The 16,872-nt window shown below is 43.7% G+C and overlaps 1 protein-coding gene across 1 annotated transcript in view; it reads left to right on the forward strand.

The window, feature by feature from the left end:
* The first annotated feature begins 669 nt into the window (after positions 1–669).
* The window catches only part of LOC139656790 (carabin-like), a 57,245-nt gene continuing 41,042 nt past the window's right edge, over positions 670–16,872 (forward strand). The window contains exons 1-5 of the mRNA XM_071534412.1: positions 670–791; positions 1,412–1,481; positions 3,011–3,125; positions 3,540–3,657; positions 10,416–10,528. Coding sequence (XP_071390513.1) covers positions 670–791; positions 1,412–1,481; positions 3,011–3,125; positions 3,540–3,657; positions 10,416–10,528 — 538 coding nt within the window. The remainder of the gene's footprint in view (positions 792–1,411; positions 1,482–3,010; positions 3,126–3,539; positions 3,658–10,415; positions 10,529–16,872) is intronic.

A 16,872-nucleotide genomic window follows, 5' to 3' on the forward strand; every position in this document is an offset into this window, starting at 1 on the left:
TAGATTAATTCATTTTCAAGTGATTGTTATTAAGGTGCTGGTCGTATTCTACATCGACTGGCGGAGTACATTTGGGAGCATTACACCCTGACTTTCATGTTGTGCTCCCTCAGTTCTTGATCCCTCTCAGAGGGCCTCCAGTTTATTTATTTCATACACCTCTTCTGTGATTTTCCACTACAGCTAGGCCTGTCATCTGTGAGTGGATGCAGATAGCTGCTGTACATACATTGACCACTAGGTGGTAGCAGAGGACTGTCAATAAACAAGGAGTGAGCACATCACTCGGGACATTCTCTAATGCTTTAACAGTGGTGGTGATGAGGGCAGGTATACAAGGCCTGCTCAATTCTGTGGGTATATAGTGTGTACTCATCTACTCCAACATACTCCCATTTAAACATAAGGATGGTGAGGTTACAGTATGCATTCCTGTTCAGTAGTATACCCCACTGCTCCCAAGCAACCATTTTCACAGTGTCAGTCATTTGAAACAACATCTTAGGTTCTGTAACTTTTGTTTTTAACCATTTTTTATTGTAGTAATATATCACACACCATGCCCCACCCTGTAGTGTTTTCCTGGAAATGCAAAATGTATGCTATGCTGTACTAGCATCTGTTTCTTTTCTTTTGGGAAAAATGTGTGTGTGTGTGTGTCTCGCAGGGATGTCCTACATAGCTGCGGTGCTGCTGATGCAGTTAGGAGAGGAGGAGGCATTCTGGGCTCTTGCAGCCTTGTTGGATAAACCCAATTATCTGGCACAACTGTTTGACCTTAACCTCACCAAGTAAGAGTGGGCATGTTTTCAAAAGTACTGAATAGTGTATGAATATTTTTAAGAATAGCAGTTGGTTAACAAGGGAAATTGCGGGATGTTAAAATGTTTACATTACATTTTTTATCAAAGGTGCCACATGTAGCAATTTAACATCAGTGAAATCATTACTGCATTAATGTTGAAACCTTGGTATGTTTACCATAAACAAACAAGACCATCGCCGAGAAGATTAGCGGCCTCTGCTGTCTAGATTTGGTAGGAAATCTGCTGGATTGCTTTACAGCACACAGGGATGTTGCTTTACGGCACAAAACAGGAAGAGGGCGCTCTTCTCCTGGCACAAACAGAGCTAAAGCTTTCAGAGTTTCTGGCAATGACAGATGGTGGAACAAGTGAAAGGCCGATGGGGAAAAATCACTTCCAGCATGTTTGTCCTCTTCAGTAAAGAGAGAGAGAAAACAAACATACCCCCTAAAATTAGTTCCTGACAAAACCACCATTTCGATTTTTTTCCAATGTGTTCACCACTGGAAGAGATTGTGCTTTTAAAAAAATAAAAAAATAATTTAAAAATTGGTGACGTGTGTCATGGGTGCAAACCTAAAACAAGGCTGGTCTTGTCTTATCAGGGTCCAGCATCAGGTGAAGGTGTTTGATCAGTTCCTGAAACACAGGAAGCCACAGCTCTGTCAGCACATGGTAAGTGCTACTGGGGTTTCATTTCACTTCAGGTTTTTACTCACAGGGTTTCTACGTAGAACGAAAGCCTGATAATATGCTCGTTCCTCGGCTTTATGGTACACTAAAATAGTGAAGCTGAGCGGATGGCAAACTTCAGAATGAGGTTTCTACCCCGTGGGCGGTATTTTCTCACACACGCGAACACACTGTACGGATTGCCTTTACACCTGGCTGACTAGCTGAGATCTGATCACAATGCGAGCCAGGCCAACATTCCGATCGCAGTGTGTGCCGTGTGCGTTTACACTTGAATTTTTCTTTATAAGATATCCAGAAACAAATTGCATTTTACTACCAGGTATATATGGGGCCATAGACAATGAGGACTTTAGATTAGGGCACACTGAAATCTGGATGGAGACTGGTGCTTTTTTAATTTTGCAATTGGAATTATTTGAGTTGCCTTAGATGGAAAGTGATCCTGGGAATCCATGATGACAGTGAGCAGTGTTTGTTTCAGGCAAGTTATGGCCAAGTGATGAGAAGTTCTGCTAGCGAGAGGCCACTGTGGTGCATCCATCACCAACTAGGCCCCTTTCTGCTGTCATTCACTCTATTGCGCACACACACACACACACACACAAACACACAATCTCATCATTCCTCCTCAGCCACACTACGATTGCAACTTTGACCCCCCCACTATGTTAAGCCCTAAGTGCGCGTGTGTGCGCACACACACACACACACAAACACACCCACTCACTCATCTCCTGTCATTTGTGCTGCTTGAGTGTCTTTGAAGGGATTGTGGTACTTCAGGTCGACTCAGCAGATCTGGGAGAAAAGCTGCCCGTTTAGAGCCAACACACACGCACACACACACATGCACACACACACACACACACACACACCACAGGGGCTTATTGCAGGCAGTGGGGTGGACGCTGCTTAGTCCCCCCCCCCATACGGAAAAAGCCTATTTCTGAAGATCAGAGGGTAGCGTTTTCTCTAATGATAGGCTCTTTGTAATAGAGCTGTGAGCAGAATACTGTAAAGGCAACTGCAAGCGAGCTGTAAACATTGATTTTTTTGTGCTGTGCAACCAAGCCGACCAGACCTGGGCAAACAGAGGCTGAATACATTTTGAATACCTGGCAAAAACATGAGGAGCTCATGATGCATCTTACTTTGCAAGTAATGTGTCCACTCTTAGAAGCAGTGAATCTGGTAATCGCACACCAAAACTAGTTAAAATATTGGAAAACCTGACCCGAAATGTACCAGTGAGTTTTTCTGGAGAAGCTGAAGGTCGTCTATGAGCACACAAGCCCGATGTAAGAAAAAACACTTTTGAGAGACACTGTTTGACAAAATAAGATGAAAACTACTGCTTATTAAATGTACGGATGTTGGATGTTTTGGTTAGGAGGTCAAAAATAGCATTTGGCTGGAATGTCAATGAGTTGGATTAGTAGGGAAACAATACATTGTTTGGTTACGTTGTCTGCACCTTCCCTCCCCGTCCCCCCCCAACCCCCCTCCAGGAGTCAGTGGGAGTGTCATCAGTCCATTTTGTGATGCCATGGTTCTTTACCCTCTTCACCTCTCTGCCCTGCTGGGACTCTGTTCTGGCTGTCTGGGACCTCATCATACTGCACGGTACACACACACACACACACACACACACACAGATACACACACATACAAGTGTGAGAAACAGTGCACTTTTTCGTCACAATCTTATTTATCTTTTAACAATCTTTTATTCGCGTTCCTTCAGTGTGAAGGAGGCGATGTTTTTCATAGCTGTAAAAACGTTTTTTTTTTAGTCTCCAAGGCAACTTTTATGTCCTTATTGTGTCTTTTCACTCATGTGGACATAAATATGACATTCTCGTCCGGTCTCGGAATCCTGGTAATCCCGGCAACATCACAGGTCTAATCTGACTCACAGCCTTAATTACATGTCATCGTGTCTCTGTCTCCTATCTTTTCTTACTCTCCCACTGTGGGTCCAGTAAAGCATTCACGCCATAGAAATGATCTTTGAAAATGGCTCCCGTCTCTCCTCAGGCCTGTCAGCGGTGTTTCGCACGGCGCTCACCATCGTTCAGCTCCTGGAGGCTCGTCTGATGAACCTGAGTGACGAGGGAGCGGTGTTTCCCCTCCTCCTGAGGGTTCCTGTTGATGTGTAAGTAAAGTGCTGTTGGAGTGTGGAGTGTTAATGTACACTACTGCGGGCGTACGTATGTGCACACAGACATGCATACGGTGTTGCTGGAAAAAGAGCTTGAAAAAGAGTTGTGGTTGCACTTCTTTTGGCTGAACACAAGCCTCCACCTTCATTTTCAGCTTTCACATAAATATATAAAAAAAATTACTTTGTTGTGCGTAGTATCCATTTACCCCATTAAAAATGATAATATGCACACCAGGGTTTCCGTTGAAAAATTGGTGCCCGACCACGTGTCCTGGAAGATTTCAATGACCCGGACAAATGGGAGAAATCCCGGTCAAATATTATCTGTGTTTATTGAGCTTAAAGGCAGGCTATATAAAGAATGACATCATCAAGGCATGTAGATTTATAATATTTTGTATTGAAAAGTAGGCTACTTTTGCTTAGCCTATACATTATATTCCAAATAAAATAAGTCCCGTCAATAGACTCACGTGCATAACGCTATCTCTCTCAAACACACACACGTTACCATGCCAAATAGAAAAATAGGATCATCTACTATGAAAATTTGCACTTTACTTCGTTCCTTTGTTGCCAAATAGCTATATGCTTTCACCATTACGCAATGCCAAATGCCAAAAACTACGTGTCCCTCTCACCATTACGCAATGCCAAATGCGCAACGTGCATGTCCCGATAACCATCATAACACATTGCCAATTGCTAAATACGCAACCGACAACCAAGAAAAACAACACAGTAAATATGTAAAAAGCACAGCCCAGCAAAAAGTCATGAAAATAAACTGCAAAGGCATCTTACCTTCACCCGACGCACAACACTGGCACACCTGACGCACACACACACATCGCCCTTGATTGATTAATACATTACGCTACATTAAAAACAATTTAGTAAATCCTCTCCAGTTGTGTCTCATGTCACTTAAATCAACTCACGTAGTGCAATATTTATTATTACTTTACTGAAAGAGACTCAAAGCTAGTCGTCAGGAGATAGACTGGGAGTAGAACTCAACCTGTTGCTGTAATGCAGTGTCAGTAAAACAAGGAGCACAATGTTCCAATAATTGTGCTTAGAGGGAATTATTTTCACCGGACATTATGACCAGAGAGATTAATTTTGTAGGACTTCAACAGATTTTACCGGTTAAAAAACGGTAATTACCGGATAACGGAAACCCTGATGCACACCATTAAAAGAGTGCAGTTTGGGACAACACTCGTCTTGTGCTACCTTTTCCCCTTTTCATTCTATTCCATGTGTAGCTGATGCTGTAAAAAAAAACACAAGATGTGTCGTCCCAGACCACACTCGTGGATGTGTTGACAGAAGAATGTGCAGCACAGTTCTTCCAGAGCAGAGCTCAGCTTTTTAGACTTAGCCTTCAATAAAACCCCAGGCAACTCATGAATATCAATCAGCTCATCAGGGCCGCGCCGACTGGACATGTTTTGACACCGAGTGTTCCAAGAAAAGTAACGTTTCATTGTTTTGCTATAGTTGCTTTTAGACATGTTTGGATTAAACATCCTTTATGCTAAATTAGTTTCTTCAATGGCGGCCCATGCAGCTTTCAGTCAGACCCCTCAGTCTCTCTCTCACTATGTTGAATATAAACGTCACATGCCGGCAGACATGTTTTGTTGACATGAAGCCGTTGTTATGGCAACTCAGCAGGGTCACTGGGTTTGTGTATACAGCCAGTGTGTCCGTGACGGACTGGTGAACAGCGCTTATTAAAATCCAGTTTATCATATTTGTTTTAATATCTAAGCTCCCGTCAAGTACTTTAATTTCACACTCATGTCTGCCTCTCTTTGTAGAAAAGGTCCCACTGTTGAGACCTCGGTTTGTTTACCTTGGACAGAGATCTTAGAGTAGACTCGGGATAAAGGGGGGCCAGGCTGCCAAGTAGTTTCCATCGACGCAGTTGTGTCACAGGCAGTGATAAAGCGTTTTATCATGAGGCAAAGGGGGGGGGGGGAGGCGTTAGAGGTACAGCAACAATGACTTGCAAAGTGGTTTGTGAAGGACAAATTATTAAAATTAGTTGGGTCACAGTTGTACAACAATTTGCCTGATTTTGACAGTTAAATCTGATGTGAAGAACACTTTCATTTACCATTTGATTTATCATTTGTTCACCCGTAACATTTTATCAACATTTCAATACCACTTAATATAATATATCTCCTCTGCAATAAGCCCTCTTTTCTGTGCTATTAGAAAAGGCAAAGCACATTGCTGTCTGTGTGTGAATCTCTATTTCTGTTTGCATATGCAAACATCAAGGGCTTCCAGTCCAGCACTGACAGTCCCATTTTGTTCCAGCTCTGGTGTTCAGTGGGCAGCCTGCCATCATGTCACATTGAGAGGTCCTTGTTGCCCGCTTGGCATCATTTTAAAAGCCTGGTCAGGAGTCAACACTAAGTGGTCTGACTGTCTCTCAGGGCTGGATCCTCTTACACTGGGAAGATATTGTTGAAGAAAGAGAGAAAGGGAGGGAATGGGGCAAAAGAGAGAGGAAGATAAGTGAGGGGTGAGAGAGGAGAAGGTACACTAATTGGGGGAGTAAAAAGAGAGAAAGTCCTAGTGAGAGAGAAATGGAGGTAGGGAGTAAGAAAGTAGTAGAGGATCTTCAACCTCTCTTTTCTTTGAGGTTCTCTGCTCTTTTGCTCTCTGTGAATGGTGTAAATGGGAGTTGTCATGCCCCCGTATAGGTCATTCTGATTAATGATTGGTTGAGAGGCTCATCCATCTAGCATGACTGTGTCTGTCTACACTGAGCTGTCAATCAGCTGTCACCTCAGTCATGGACGGCAACAATAACCCCCCCCCCCCTCCTCATCATCTAAGTTTGGGACATAGCGGTGATCAACAGAGTTTTGGACTGTTTTCGTCTTCACCTCCTCCAGTGTCCTTACACCACTTCTTCTCTCCCACCTCTCTCCCTTTCACTCAATGTTAACACCCCCTCTACCTTCCCCAGTCTCTCTTTCTTTCTCATCTATCTGCGTTCTCCTCAATATTCAGTGCCTTCACACATCCCATAATCCCTACATACACCTCTTATTGTAGTCATTTATTAGGGATGTGATCAGAAATACAAAACAAATAGGAAAACTTTGATCTCCCATCAGAAATGAATCAGACTTGAATCAGACCAAAAACAAATCCTGACCAAAACTGTACATTGGCATGAACACAGTGTGTGTGTTGTTATATCATTGAATTCAGTGCGCTTGGTTTGCTTTGTGGGCTAATCAGTTGGCTAATCCAGTCATGAAATACATCATTAGGTTTTATTTTGTTTTCCAGGAAATATATTTTTAATTGTCCAGCTAAAAGTGTGTAGAATAATAAAAAAAAAAAAAGAAGGCTGACAATGAAGCTCTAGACTGAACAATCACAGTTATGTATTTGAATTATGGTGTTATGGTTAACACTCATATATAAATAATTATTAATCCTGTATTCTCACACAACCCATAACCTCCTCTACCCCTTTACTCATTCTTGTCTCTGTCTGTGTCTCTCTCTCTCGTCTCTCTCTCTCTCTCTCTCTCTCTCTCTCTCTCTCTCTCTCTCTCTCTCTCTCTCTCTCTCTCTCTCTCTCTCTCTCTCATCCATATATCTCCTCTCCCCCCCTCCCATACACTCCGTCTTCCCTCTCCCCCTCCTCTCTCTCTTTCTCCTTCTCTATGCTCCCTCCTACTCACTGCCCATACACATCGTATCCCTCAGTGCCCTCATCAGCCCTCTGCCGCTCCTATCTCCGTCCATCTTTCTCTTCCCCCCCCCCCTCCTTCGCAGCAGTCCATTCCCATACACCTCCCCGGGCTGTCCCTCCTCCTCTCTGTCTCTCGTTCTCTCTTCCGCCCCCTCTCCTCCTCCTCCTCCTCCTCCTCCGTGCCTCCTTTCATTCATTCATTTATCCCCATTGACACCCTCGTTCTGCTAGAGGGGTTGACACATCATTTGTTTACTTCACACTGACAAGGCCGGCTTCAATAAAGGCCTTGCTTCATTTTTTTTTTTTTTTTTGGGGGGGGGGGCATTGGGCTTTTATAACTCCCAACTGTCGCATTTAAAGGGATGTTGCACTTTATTTTACAATCAAAGAAGTTGGCCCACATTCACAAAGCATCTCAGAGTTTGCCTTCAGATTCAGGATCAGTCAGTGGGTCCCTCTTGTGTGCCTTGCTCATCCTTTTTGGAACAATATGCATTAAAGGATTTTTTTTATTTCCTCCCCATTCGCCTGTCCCAAGTACAAATCTGTGTCTTAGTTTTTCACAGAGCCTCTGAGCAAACCGATCTATATTATTGGTCTGGTTTAAACATCCTGTAGTGTAAACCTTACCTTGAAGCAGTGTCTTTACAAAGCAGATATCAAAGCTATGACAGATGCGAGTCCAGAATCCAGTTGTTTCTGTATATTCCCCTGAGACACACAGATACACACCATTTCACCACCACACACCCACACAGAGGTCAGAGGAGAGGCCTGGCTGTGGTACTACTGAAGTTTATAATGGCCCGGAAAACAACAGTGTCATGCATAGATGTGTTTTCGCAAAGGTGAACAGAATGTCAGAGGTTTAATTGGTGTGAGTCAACCTGAGGAGTTTTAATCTTTCACTTTTGTAGAACACAATTTTTTTGTGCCCCATATCTCTACAGGGATTTATGGAAGGTCACCCAGCCAAAATTGGCTGCTCTGGGGATCCCCCGCACTGTACTTTTTATTTTAAAGGAAGGAAGGAAATCAAGGAAAAGTAGTCCATGGCTTTTTTTTTTTCAATCCATATCCTGTGTCTAACTTTCCAAGAAGTCAACTAGAAGTCCTTGCGGTTATTAATATTGAGAGCCGGGGGGGGAAAGTCCTGAATGCGTCCTGACAGCAGGTCCCCACAGCAGATACTGTTGGACGTTGACAGCTCCTGAACATCTATGGAGCAGTGCATGCTGACAAGTGAAGAAATGTAGGAAAGTGGAATATAGCTTTAATGATAACATTACCCTCAAACCTTCATCTAGGGTATCTTTATGATTTTGGACATTTTGTTTTAATATTTATGAACATGAGAAGCCCTCTCCTAAAGCTAGATACCAATCTGTGAGTTCATGAACAGTCAAATTTTGCATCCAAATGAGCTACATCTCATTGCATTAAAAATTATATAAATTCATACTTGGGGTGGATTGTTGGATTGATGTTTTTGTTGCATATAAAGGCCTTGCTCTCCCTATGCTCTGTTTGTTATCCATCTGTTATAGCTGATGGGAGTGGATTTTTTTTTTTGTGATATATTGATCTCTGAAGAAGAAATTCTCCTTTCTCTTGCCGCCACAGTTCCCAAAGTTTTAATATAAATCTTTAGTGCTGTGAAAATGTTGTGCTCATTTGGGTTGATGTTGAACTTGGCCTTTTCCGGCACATTGCCATCTGTCATATGCACGCTGGGATCTGTACCCATCATCCATTCATCTTCACCCATGATTGCTCCCTCTCTTTTCATTCTCTCCCATGCACTCCATCTTCCCTCCCCATTTCTCCCTACACCCATTTGTCATTTATAGGGGATTGGATGGCTCAACCCTGAGATCTATCCTAATTACATATCACTTTTTTTTTACCACTTCTCATGCTCCCTCCTTCCATTCCACTCTGTCTCCTTCCCTATACCTCCTTCTCCTTCTTCCCTTTCTTGTCTTTCGCTCTCCCCCATCAGTCCATTCCTCCATCAGTCTGTACTGCAGGGCCCAGTATACTCTGTTGCTCAGCTTTGGGGTTACCCAAGTTCAAGACACACATCTTTACAGGGTGTCCATGGGTCCTTAAAATGTCTACAAAGTCTTAAGTTATCTAAATTTAAGGCCTTAAAGCATTAAATTGTCTTAAACACAGTAATAAGAAGTGTTAATGTTTTGACCATGTAATGCAGTTTTATTAATTAAGTTTCCCTTTTAAAGCAGCTATTAAATTAAATTAAAAGGGGAATGGCTACTGAGCAGCAGGGACCGGTGAGGTGAAGTTGTAAATGGGTGTGGATGGTCTATTCCGACATTATGGAGGGTAAGTTTAGTGCGACTTAAGCAAAGTCTAGGTCATTACAGTACTCAGTTGTTAATTGCTCTTTCAGAGTTGGTTGGTCGGCTGGGGAAGTGGGAAGCAACCCGCACCCCAACACATGCACAGACACGCAAAACAACCCACTCTCAGTCTAAATGTGGGACCATCTCAGACACAACAGAAGAAAGTTTTTTGGGTTTTTTTACACATTCAGAAAAGCTCACTCGCCACCCGGACCGGTACACTAAATTTTCGCCTCGGGCAAGTTAAAAAGTATTTGCAAAATTTCCATCCCTGATTACGGGAATCATTTTTTTCAAGTTGACAGGCTCAGATACTTTGGCAGGGGAGCTGGCGAGCCGCCAAGGTATTAACATTATATGGGAAACACTCCAATTAGCTCTGTTCAGTCCAAAATAGTCTGTTTTTGCTGACAGATTTTTGTGTTTGTTTTATATTGGTTGTTAAATTGGTCTTAAATTCAATTCCAGGTAGCATTAAGAAGGTCTTAAAAAAATCATAAATTGTCTTAAACCTGTACCCTGCTTTACATCTCCTGTGTTTTTCCACCCTCTCTCTATCCCTCCCTCTCTCTCTTCCTCCCTTGTTTCTCTACCATCCTCTTTCCTTACATACACACCTCCCCATCCCCGTTCCTCTCCTGCAGGGCCCAGTATACTGTGTTGGTTCCGGCCCTGTGGAATACCGAGGTCCAAGACTGGGAGATTAAATGCATGAACAGCCTGGTACTGGACGAGACCCACCATGGACCCAAGCCTGGTAAACAACACACACACACACACACAGCAGTTGTTTTTATGGAGGGGTGGATAATGCAGAAGGACACTTGGGACCACTCAGCAAACAGTGGCTCAAACTCAGGTAACTCAGTCAAACCTACACCGCTTAACCTTTAGTGTCACACATGCTGATCCTGTTACACTCACACACACACACACACACACAGTGGTTTTATTCTGCAGTCTTAACGTTGATGTGTATGGCGGTTTGACCCTGGGGAGGACATCTCCAGCTTGTCCCTGAGACCACTGTCACAATAGGAGGAAACAGTCGCTCCTTGTTCACCTCCTCCTCTCTTTCGCTTCTGTTCACCGCTTGTTAAATGTGAAACTGCCCGCTAAGACGCTCAGCTCTAACATTACACACTGCTCTCTTCAGTCAGTGGCTTTCCATATAGACTTTGCATTTTCCTTTTCGTTTTTTGCTGTTGTGTGCTACTGTTGATGGGCTCACAGTATTGGGAAACAACTTATCAGCGGAGGTTCAAACATGACAACTTTTAAAGCTGGTACTCCTAAAATCTTGTCAATTTAAAAATATCTGCCAATGGGGTCATTTCCACTTGTTTCCAATGCATGTCTCTCACGTTTCAAGAACCTTGTACAAACTTGAAATCTTGAAATGGGTCAGAGCTAAGAGCCATCAGTTCAAGATCATGTCACTTGATTAAGGAAAATTCTTGAAAAAAGTAAATTTTTATTGGAAACAGGTGAAATCTTCCCCATTGGTAGACTTTTAGATTGTTTTAAGAAAAATACACTCAAGACTCAATACTGCATTACTAAACTGGTTAAGATGGATATTTTTTTCATTGTATCACAGTCGATTGGAGTATGCCGAATAGCAAGAAGTGGCAAATAAAGTGTTGAAAACCCTCTGATGCTGCTCACAGGCCTCACACTACCTTAACAGAGTGGTGTGTATTCGGCTGAGTTGATTTTATTTCATTCAAGCTACCTCTTGCTGTGGGTGGGGGGCATCAGTTGACAATCTCCCAGAGAGAGAAAAAGGACTCCATTAGCTGACTGTCTACCTCACCCTGCTCTCATGACAAACTGTATGTAACCGACTGCTCGCGTGTGTGTGTGTGCGTGCACTCCTACAATAACTTGACAGATCAAAGGAGCTTTTATCTTCTTAAGGTTGTTCGGGTATCAGTTCTACGAGATCTGTAAGCCCCTCACCACCGGAGTCTCGTCTTCACACAAGACAGACAGATAGGAATGCGGCCCTGATGTGTGTGTGTGTGTGTGTGTGTCCATGCGTGTGAGCGTGCGTGTGTCTGTGCGTGCATCCCGACAGACTCGGAGAGGCTATAAGGATGAGTCACAGGTTGGTGGCCCCGGGGCTGTCTTTGACAACGCAGATGGGAAGAGGGAGAGGGGCCAGAGAAAGAGAAGACGGCGTGTTTTGAAAGAGAGAACGCATGAGAGAAGCAGAGTTGTGTGAGCGAGAGAGCATTGGCGAAAGGGCAGAAGAATTTGAGAGAGCAAAAGAAGCTTCCTTCTGGGGCAATTGGAAGCCACAAAAGCATGTTTTACAGTGGGGATAATCCATCACCCTGGTGTTTGTGTATGCGTGCCCACCTGTGTGTGTGTGTGTGTGTGTGTGAGAGAGAGAGTGTGAGTCAGGATGAGTCATCCTTATTTGCAGGCCTGTCAGACTGTCTCGCCCTGGGGGCAGCAGGGAGAAAGGAGCTGATTCACTCGCTGCCTCCTCGACACAATCCAACATGCCTGTATATTCTCTCTCTCTCTCTCTCTCTCTCTCTCTCTCTCTCTCTCTCTCTCTCTCTCTCTCTCTCTCTCTCTCTCTCTCTCTCTCTCTCTCTCTCTCTCTCTCTCTCTCTCTCTCTCTCTCTCTCTCTCTCTCTCTCTCTCTCTCTCACTCACACACCATCGTCACTGTGGTATTGCAAATGTTATGGTATGTGCTAAAAGATGAATTGGCTTATTTTCAACCTGGCCCTTATTTTCCTAGTTTATGCCATCATGATAATTGATTGTGTTCAACATTTCGTCACTCACTTCACTGAAGAGCTTTACAAACCTCCAGTTCACAGGGAGCGCTGCTCTCCAATACACACCCACAGGGCCAGCATAATCTCTATCAGTCGAATCCAAAAAATGATTAAAACACATCCTTTCAACACAATCACATTAACAATCCTTTAAGGCTAGCCAAAAAATCAGATCCACAAGCGTTTTGAACTAAACAATAACATTAAAATGGATAGTTCAGGGCCTGTTTTCGTGAAACTTAGTATATGTTGCCAGTAGCACATTAGAGCATGGTTTATTGCAAGAGCTGTTTCTGAAAAGTATCATTTATCAAAGTATCACAGCTGCCTGTCATGGATGATGAGCAGCCCTGACCGTGCATAAAGCAACAAGGATCAATCGTTGATGTATTTATCCCTGTCAGAAGGGTCATTGACTTAAACATCACCAATCTGTAGCCATTAACTCCACTGTTAGCTCAATAAAAAGGAATAGAAAAGGAATAGCTTATTTAGCAAACAAAATGCACATACACATTCATTTTAAAGACAATTTGTTCGAAAATAATTGACAGTTTGATAAATAATGAATTAGACATCATTCCTCCTTTGAGCAATCTTAGACATTGCTTTGGATGAGGTTTCAACAAGCCTTAAATCTGTTGTTGACACACTGTCTTGTCGTGGGCGTCACATCCTGTCACACCCCATTAACTTCGTCATCATTGTAATCATCATCATCATCAACTTCAGTAGTTGCCCAAATAGCAATGAAGTAACACATAAACTCAGCAACAAGTGAGTTTGATTCCTGAAATTAGAATAACTACATTTATATACCATTATAATTGCAGTGTAATAAGACTTTGCACAAAATAGATTACATAAAGCAAAATTATATCTCTGAGAAAAAGCATTTCAGTCCATATGTACAGCATATTTTGTGACCCAAAACTATTAGGAAGGTGCTAGATGTGTTTTTTCACCCTGAATTTCACGGTACTTTGGTGCAGCGCCCCCGTGAGAGTAAGTGTTGTTGTGGTTGTTGTTGTCGTAGAGAGTTTCAGGTGTGACAGCGGGGTCTCTGGGGCCCGTCCAACAGCGGGCCCGCTCGGCTGAGTCAGCATAAAGGACAGAGCGGCAGCGACTTCAGGCTTGTGCTGAGTCAGGCTGAGAAGCTGTGGGCGCAGGTAGTGGCGTCCTGCCCCCTTCTGCAAGCTACTCTTCTGTTCTATTCCTGCTGTAATCCTCTCCTCTCCACTTTATACTCCTTTCCTCTCCTCTCGTCCTCTCTACACTCCTTTCCAGTCAGTCTGAGGAAGCCTGTCCCCTCAACAGACTTGTGCTCACACCGCAGCCCCTCCTCTCCACCTCTGTTTATCTCCTCCTCTACCCTCCTCTCTTATTCTCACCTTGCCTCACTGCAACACTCCGTTCCCCTCCCCTCCCCTCTGCTACCCTCCTGTCTCCTCCACTTCACTCCTCTCCTCTCCTTTCCATACATTGCCCTCCCCCGTCTCCCCTCATATCTCTCCTGTCGTGCCCCTGTCCTTTACTCCTTACTTTTCTCTCCTCTCCTTGCCTCTCTTATTTCTTCCACCCTGCTCTCATTTTGTATTCTTTCCCACTTTACTCGACTTTTACTCCTCTCCCTGCCTCATCACATTCCCCCATTCTTTCCCCTGACCTCTCCTCTCGTCTCCTGTCCTCTCCTCTTTTTGCCTCGCCTCACCTCTTTCTTGCATTTCCTCTCCTCCTCTCTCATTGCCTCTCTTCCCCTCCCCTCTCCTGTTTTCTCGCGTCTCCTCTCTCCTCCTTTCCTCCTCTCCTCCTCTCCTCTGGTACACCAGCAGATGCCAGTGTCCTGTTCCCCTCAGCAGGGCTCCCATGGTACCTACGCTGTTGTCTTCCTGTCTGCCTGCTGCCAGAGCCGGAGTGCAGTGACTCAGCATTCGCTTCATTCACTGCCCCCAGACAACCTCCTGCTTACATTTCTGCTTACATACTTGTATTTCTTGTAATTCCCGCATTGCAGAATAATGACATTGATTGGTCTGTGTTTTTGCATATGCTTTCTATGACCGGCATGGCGTTGTAAAGAGCGCCACCTACAGAAACTCAAACTTCATCAACAGAAAATCCAAGGAAAAAGTCATCACAGTACCGGAGACACTGTTTGATTGGCAAGGGATTTCTGGGAAGTGCAGTGCAGACACACCACAGGATTGAGTGCTGAGCAAAATATATATAAATATATAAATACATAAATATTTCTGTCGACTTCTAAAACAATGTCAAATCTCTTTTAGAAAGGAAGCCGTTTAAGAGAAATTCTTCCAAAAAAGTTTAACGATGCCTCTTTTTCTATTAGTTATTTTGGATTGTCATCTCGGGACAGCTTCAGTTTTTTTTCCTTACTCTCACCATCACTGACCTCCGTGTCCATCTGTGCTCTTCTCTCGCTCTCTCTCTTTCTCTATCTCTCTGTTTTTCTCTTATATCTCTTTATTCACACCACTTTTGACCTGGCTATCCATCTGTTCTGCTCCACTGCAGTGTTATGTATATATATTTGTGTGTGTGTGTGTGTGTGTGTGTGTGTGTGGCAGGACTGCATCAAAATCTGTTCTATGCCTTTGTCTAAACAAGGACAAAGTCAACACCACTTGCCCTGTGGATAAATGGATCCGGTACAGAAGAGCCGCTCCAAGCTAAGCTCTCTCCTCTGTACTATGTTGTTAAGAAAACTGTTGTTAGTTCAAATATTCTACTCATGGAGCAGCTTTCACTCATATTTTATGTCTGAAAACATGTCAGTGAAACTTAGATACTTTTACCCTCTCACTCTTTCAAATAAGTTGAAGAACACAGGCTCCTAATATCGGTAAGGTACGGTTCTTTGCACAAGTCATTATAGAATGATTAGAAGATAGACCGAAGAAAGATAAGGGAGAAAATCGGCTGAGGGTGGCGTAGGATTGAAAGATGAAGTAGATAAAGTGTGTGTTAGAACAAGCAAGGTCAGGTTAATATCTAAGGTCATAATATGCCGGCCTGCGCTAGGACCGTTAGTAACCACACACACACACAAACAAACAGGTTAAGGGAAGAGCGAGACAGAGAGGCGATGAAGGGGATTTCAAGGGTAGGAATGTGCCGTCCATGACCCGCAGAAGTAAGGTGAGGTGTTTTCCTTGCTGTCGAGACAAGATGTCGGCTCCCTCGGGGGTTGGTCTGAGGGGGTCACGACCGCTCAACACAAACACACAGGTCACAGGTGACTGCGTGACCTCAGCTGGACATCTCAGAGCTTCTCATCTTGGTTACCTTCTGTTCACATCTCACAGCTTCTGATCCCTGCCAGGCTGGTCAGGGCCCTCTCAATGACTTTCTAATTAATAGATAGCTATAGTGATATCGGAGCACACTGGTTGTTGGAAGACACAGCGCAGTGGGCAGTGAAATAAATGTATGGCTTTCACAGTAAAAGAAATGCATGGCTTTCACATCTTTTAAAGAGGGCAGGCAGAAAGGAGAGGGATATTGTGATTCTGCTCTTTACAGGACCTTAGTCATGCAATTCTACAAATTCATTGACATTTTAGGCTTGCTGCAGCTTGCTGTTGTCACCTTTCCTGAAGTAGAACAATAGCGTTATGTGAATGTGAATCTGATATTAGATATGTTTAAAGGTTCAGTCAACCTTGAATTGTTACAACAGATCTGCACTATTGATCAGAACGTGGGAGTCACCTTGGATAATATTATGTTGATGGCATATTTCTGATGCTGCTCATATCATGTAAGATGAGCTTGTGGTTGCATCTCTGCTGGTCTGATGTTATCTTCTCAATGAAGAAGACCGTAGCCCGCTATTGGGATTGTCCTGACCTTACAATGTTACAAATATCAGTCACTTTTTCCCTTGATTGGTCTGCATGTCAAAGACACTATTACCGTTAGACCCTAGTATTCCATGGGTTAAATAGGAGTTACATGGCAGAGGTAGAGAAGTATCTGGGTCATCTTTATTATGGTCTTGTGTTCCGAGGCCACAGTGCGAGCTGCATTGTGTCTGTTAGTCCCACAAGAATGTCACCTTTCTAACCTGGATAAGCCTTCTTAGCCCTGGGCACTTGGCCTACCTGTGACCCCTTAGTTGGGACTGCTCTCTAGTAAGCTTTGGTCTCTGGAGGGGCTTGTTGTAATGTCTCTCTCTCTCTCTCTCCATCTCCACCTCCATTTGTATCTGCTGGCGGGAGTGGAATGCCACCTGGGTAAGCGTGCTCGATCAGCCCCGGGCTAAGCTACTCCCCTTAATAGA

This window comes from Centroberyx affinis, unplaced genomic scaffold (genome assembly GCF_046629955.1).
Source record: "Centroberyx affinis isolate AG114_WGS23_722 - 3 ecotype Tasmania unplaced genomic scaffold, CSIRO-AGI_Caff_v1 ptg002538l_1, whole genome shotgun sequence".
NCBI classification, from domain to species: domain Eukaryota; kingdom Metazoa; phylum Chordata; class Actinopteri; order Beryciformes; family Berycidae; genus Centroberyx; species Centroberyx affinis.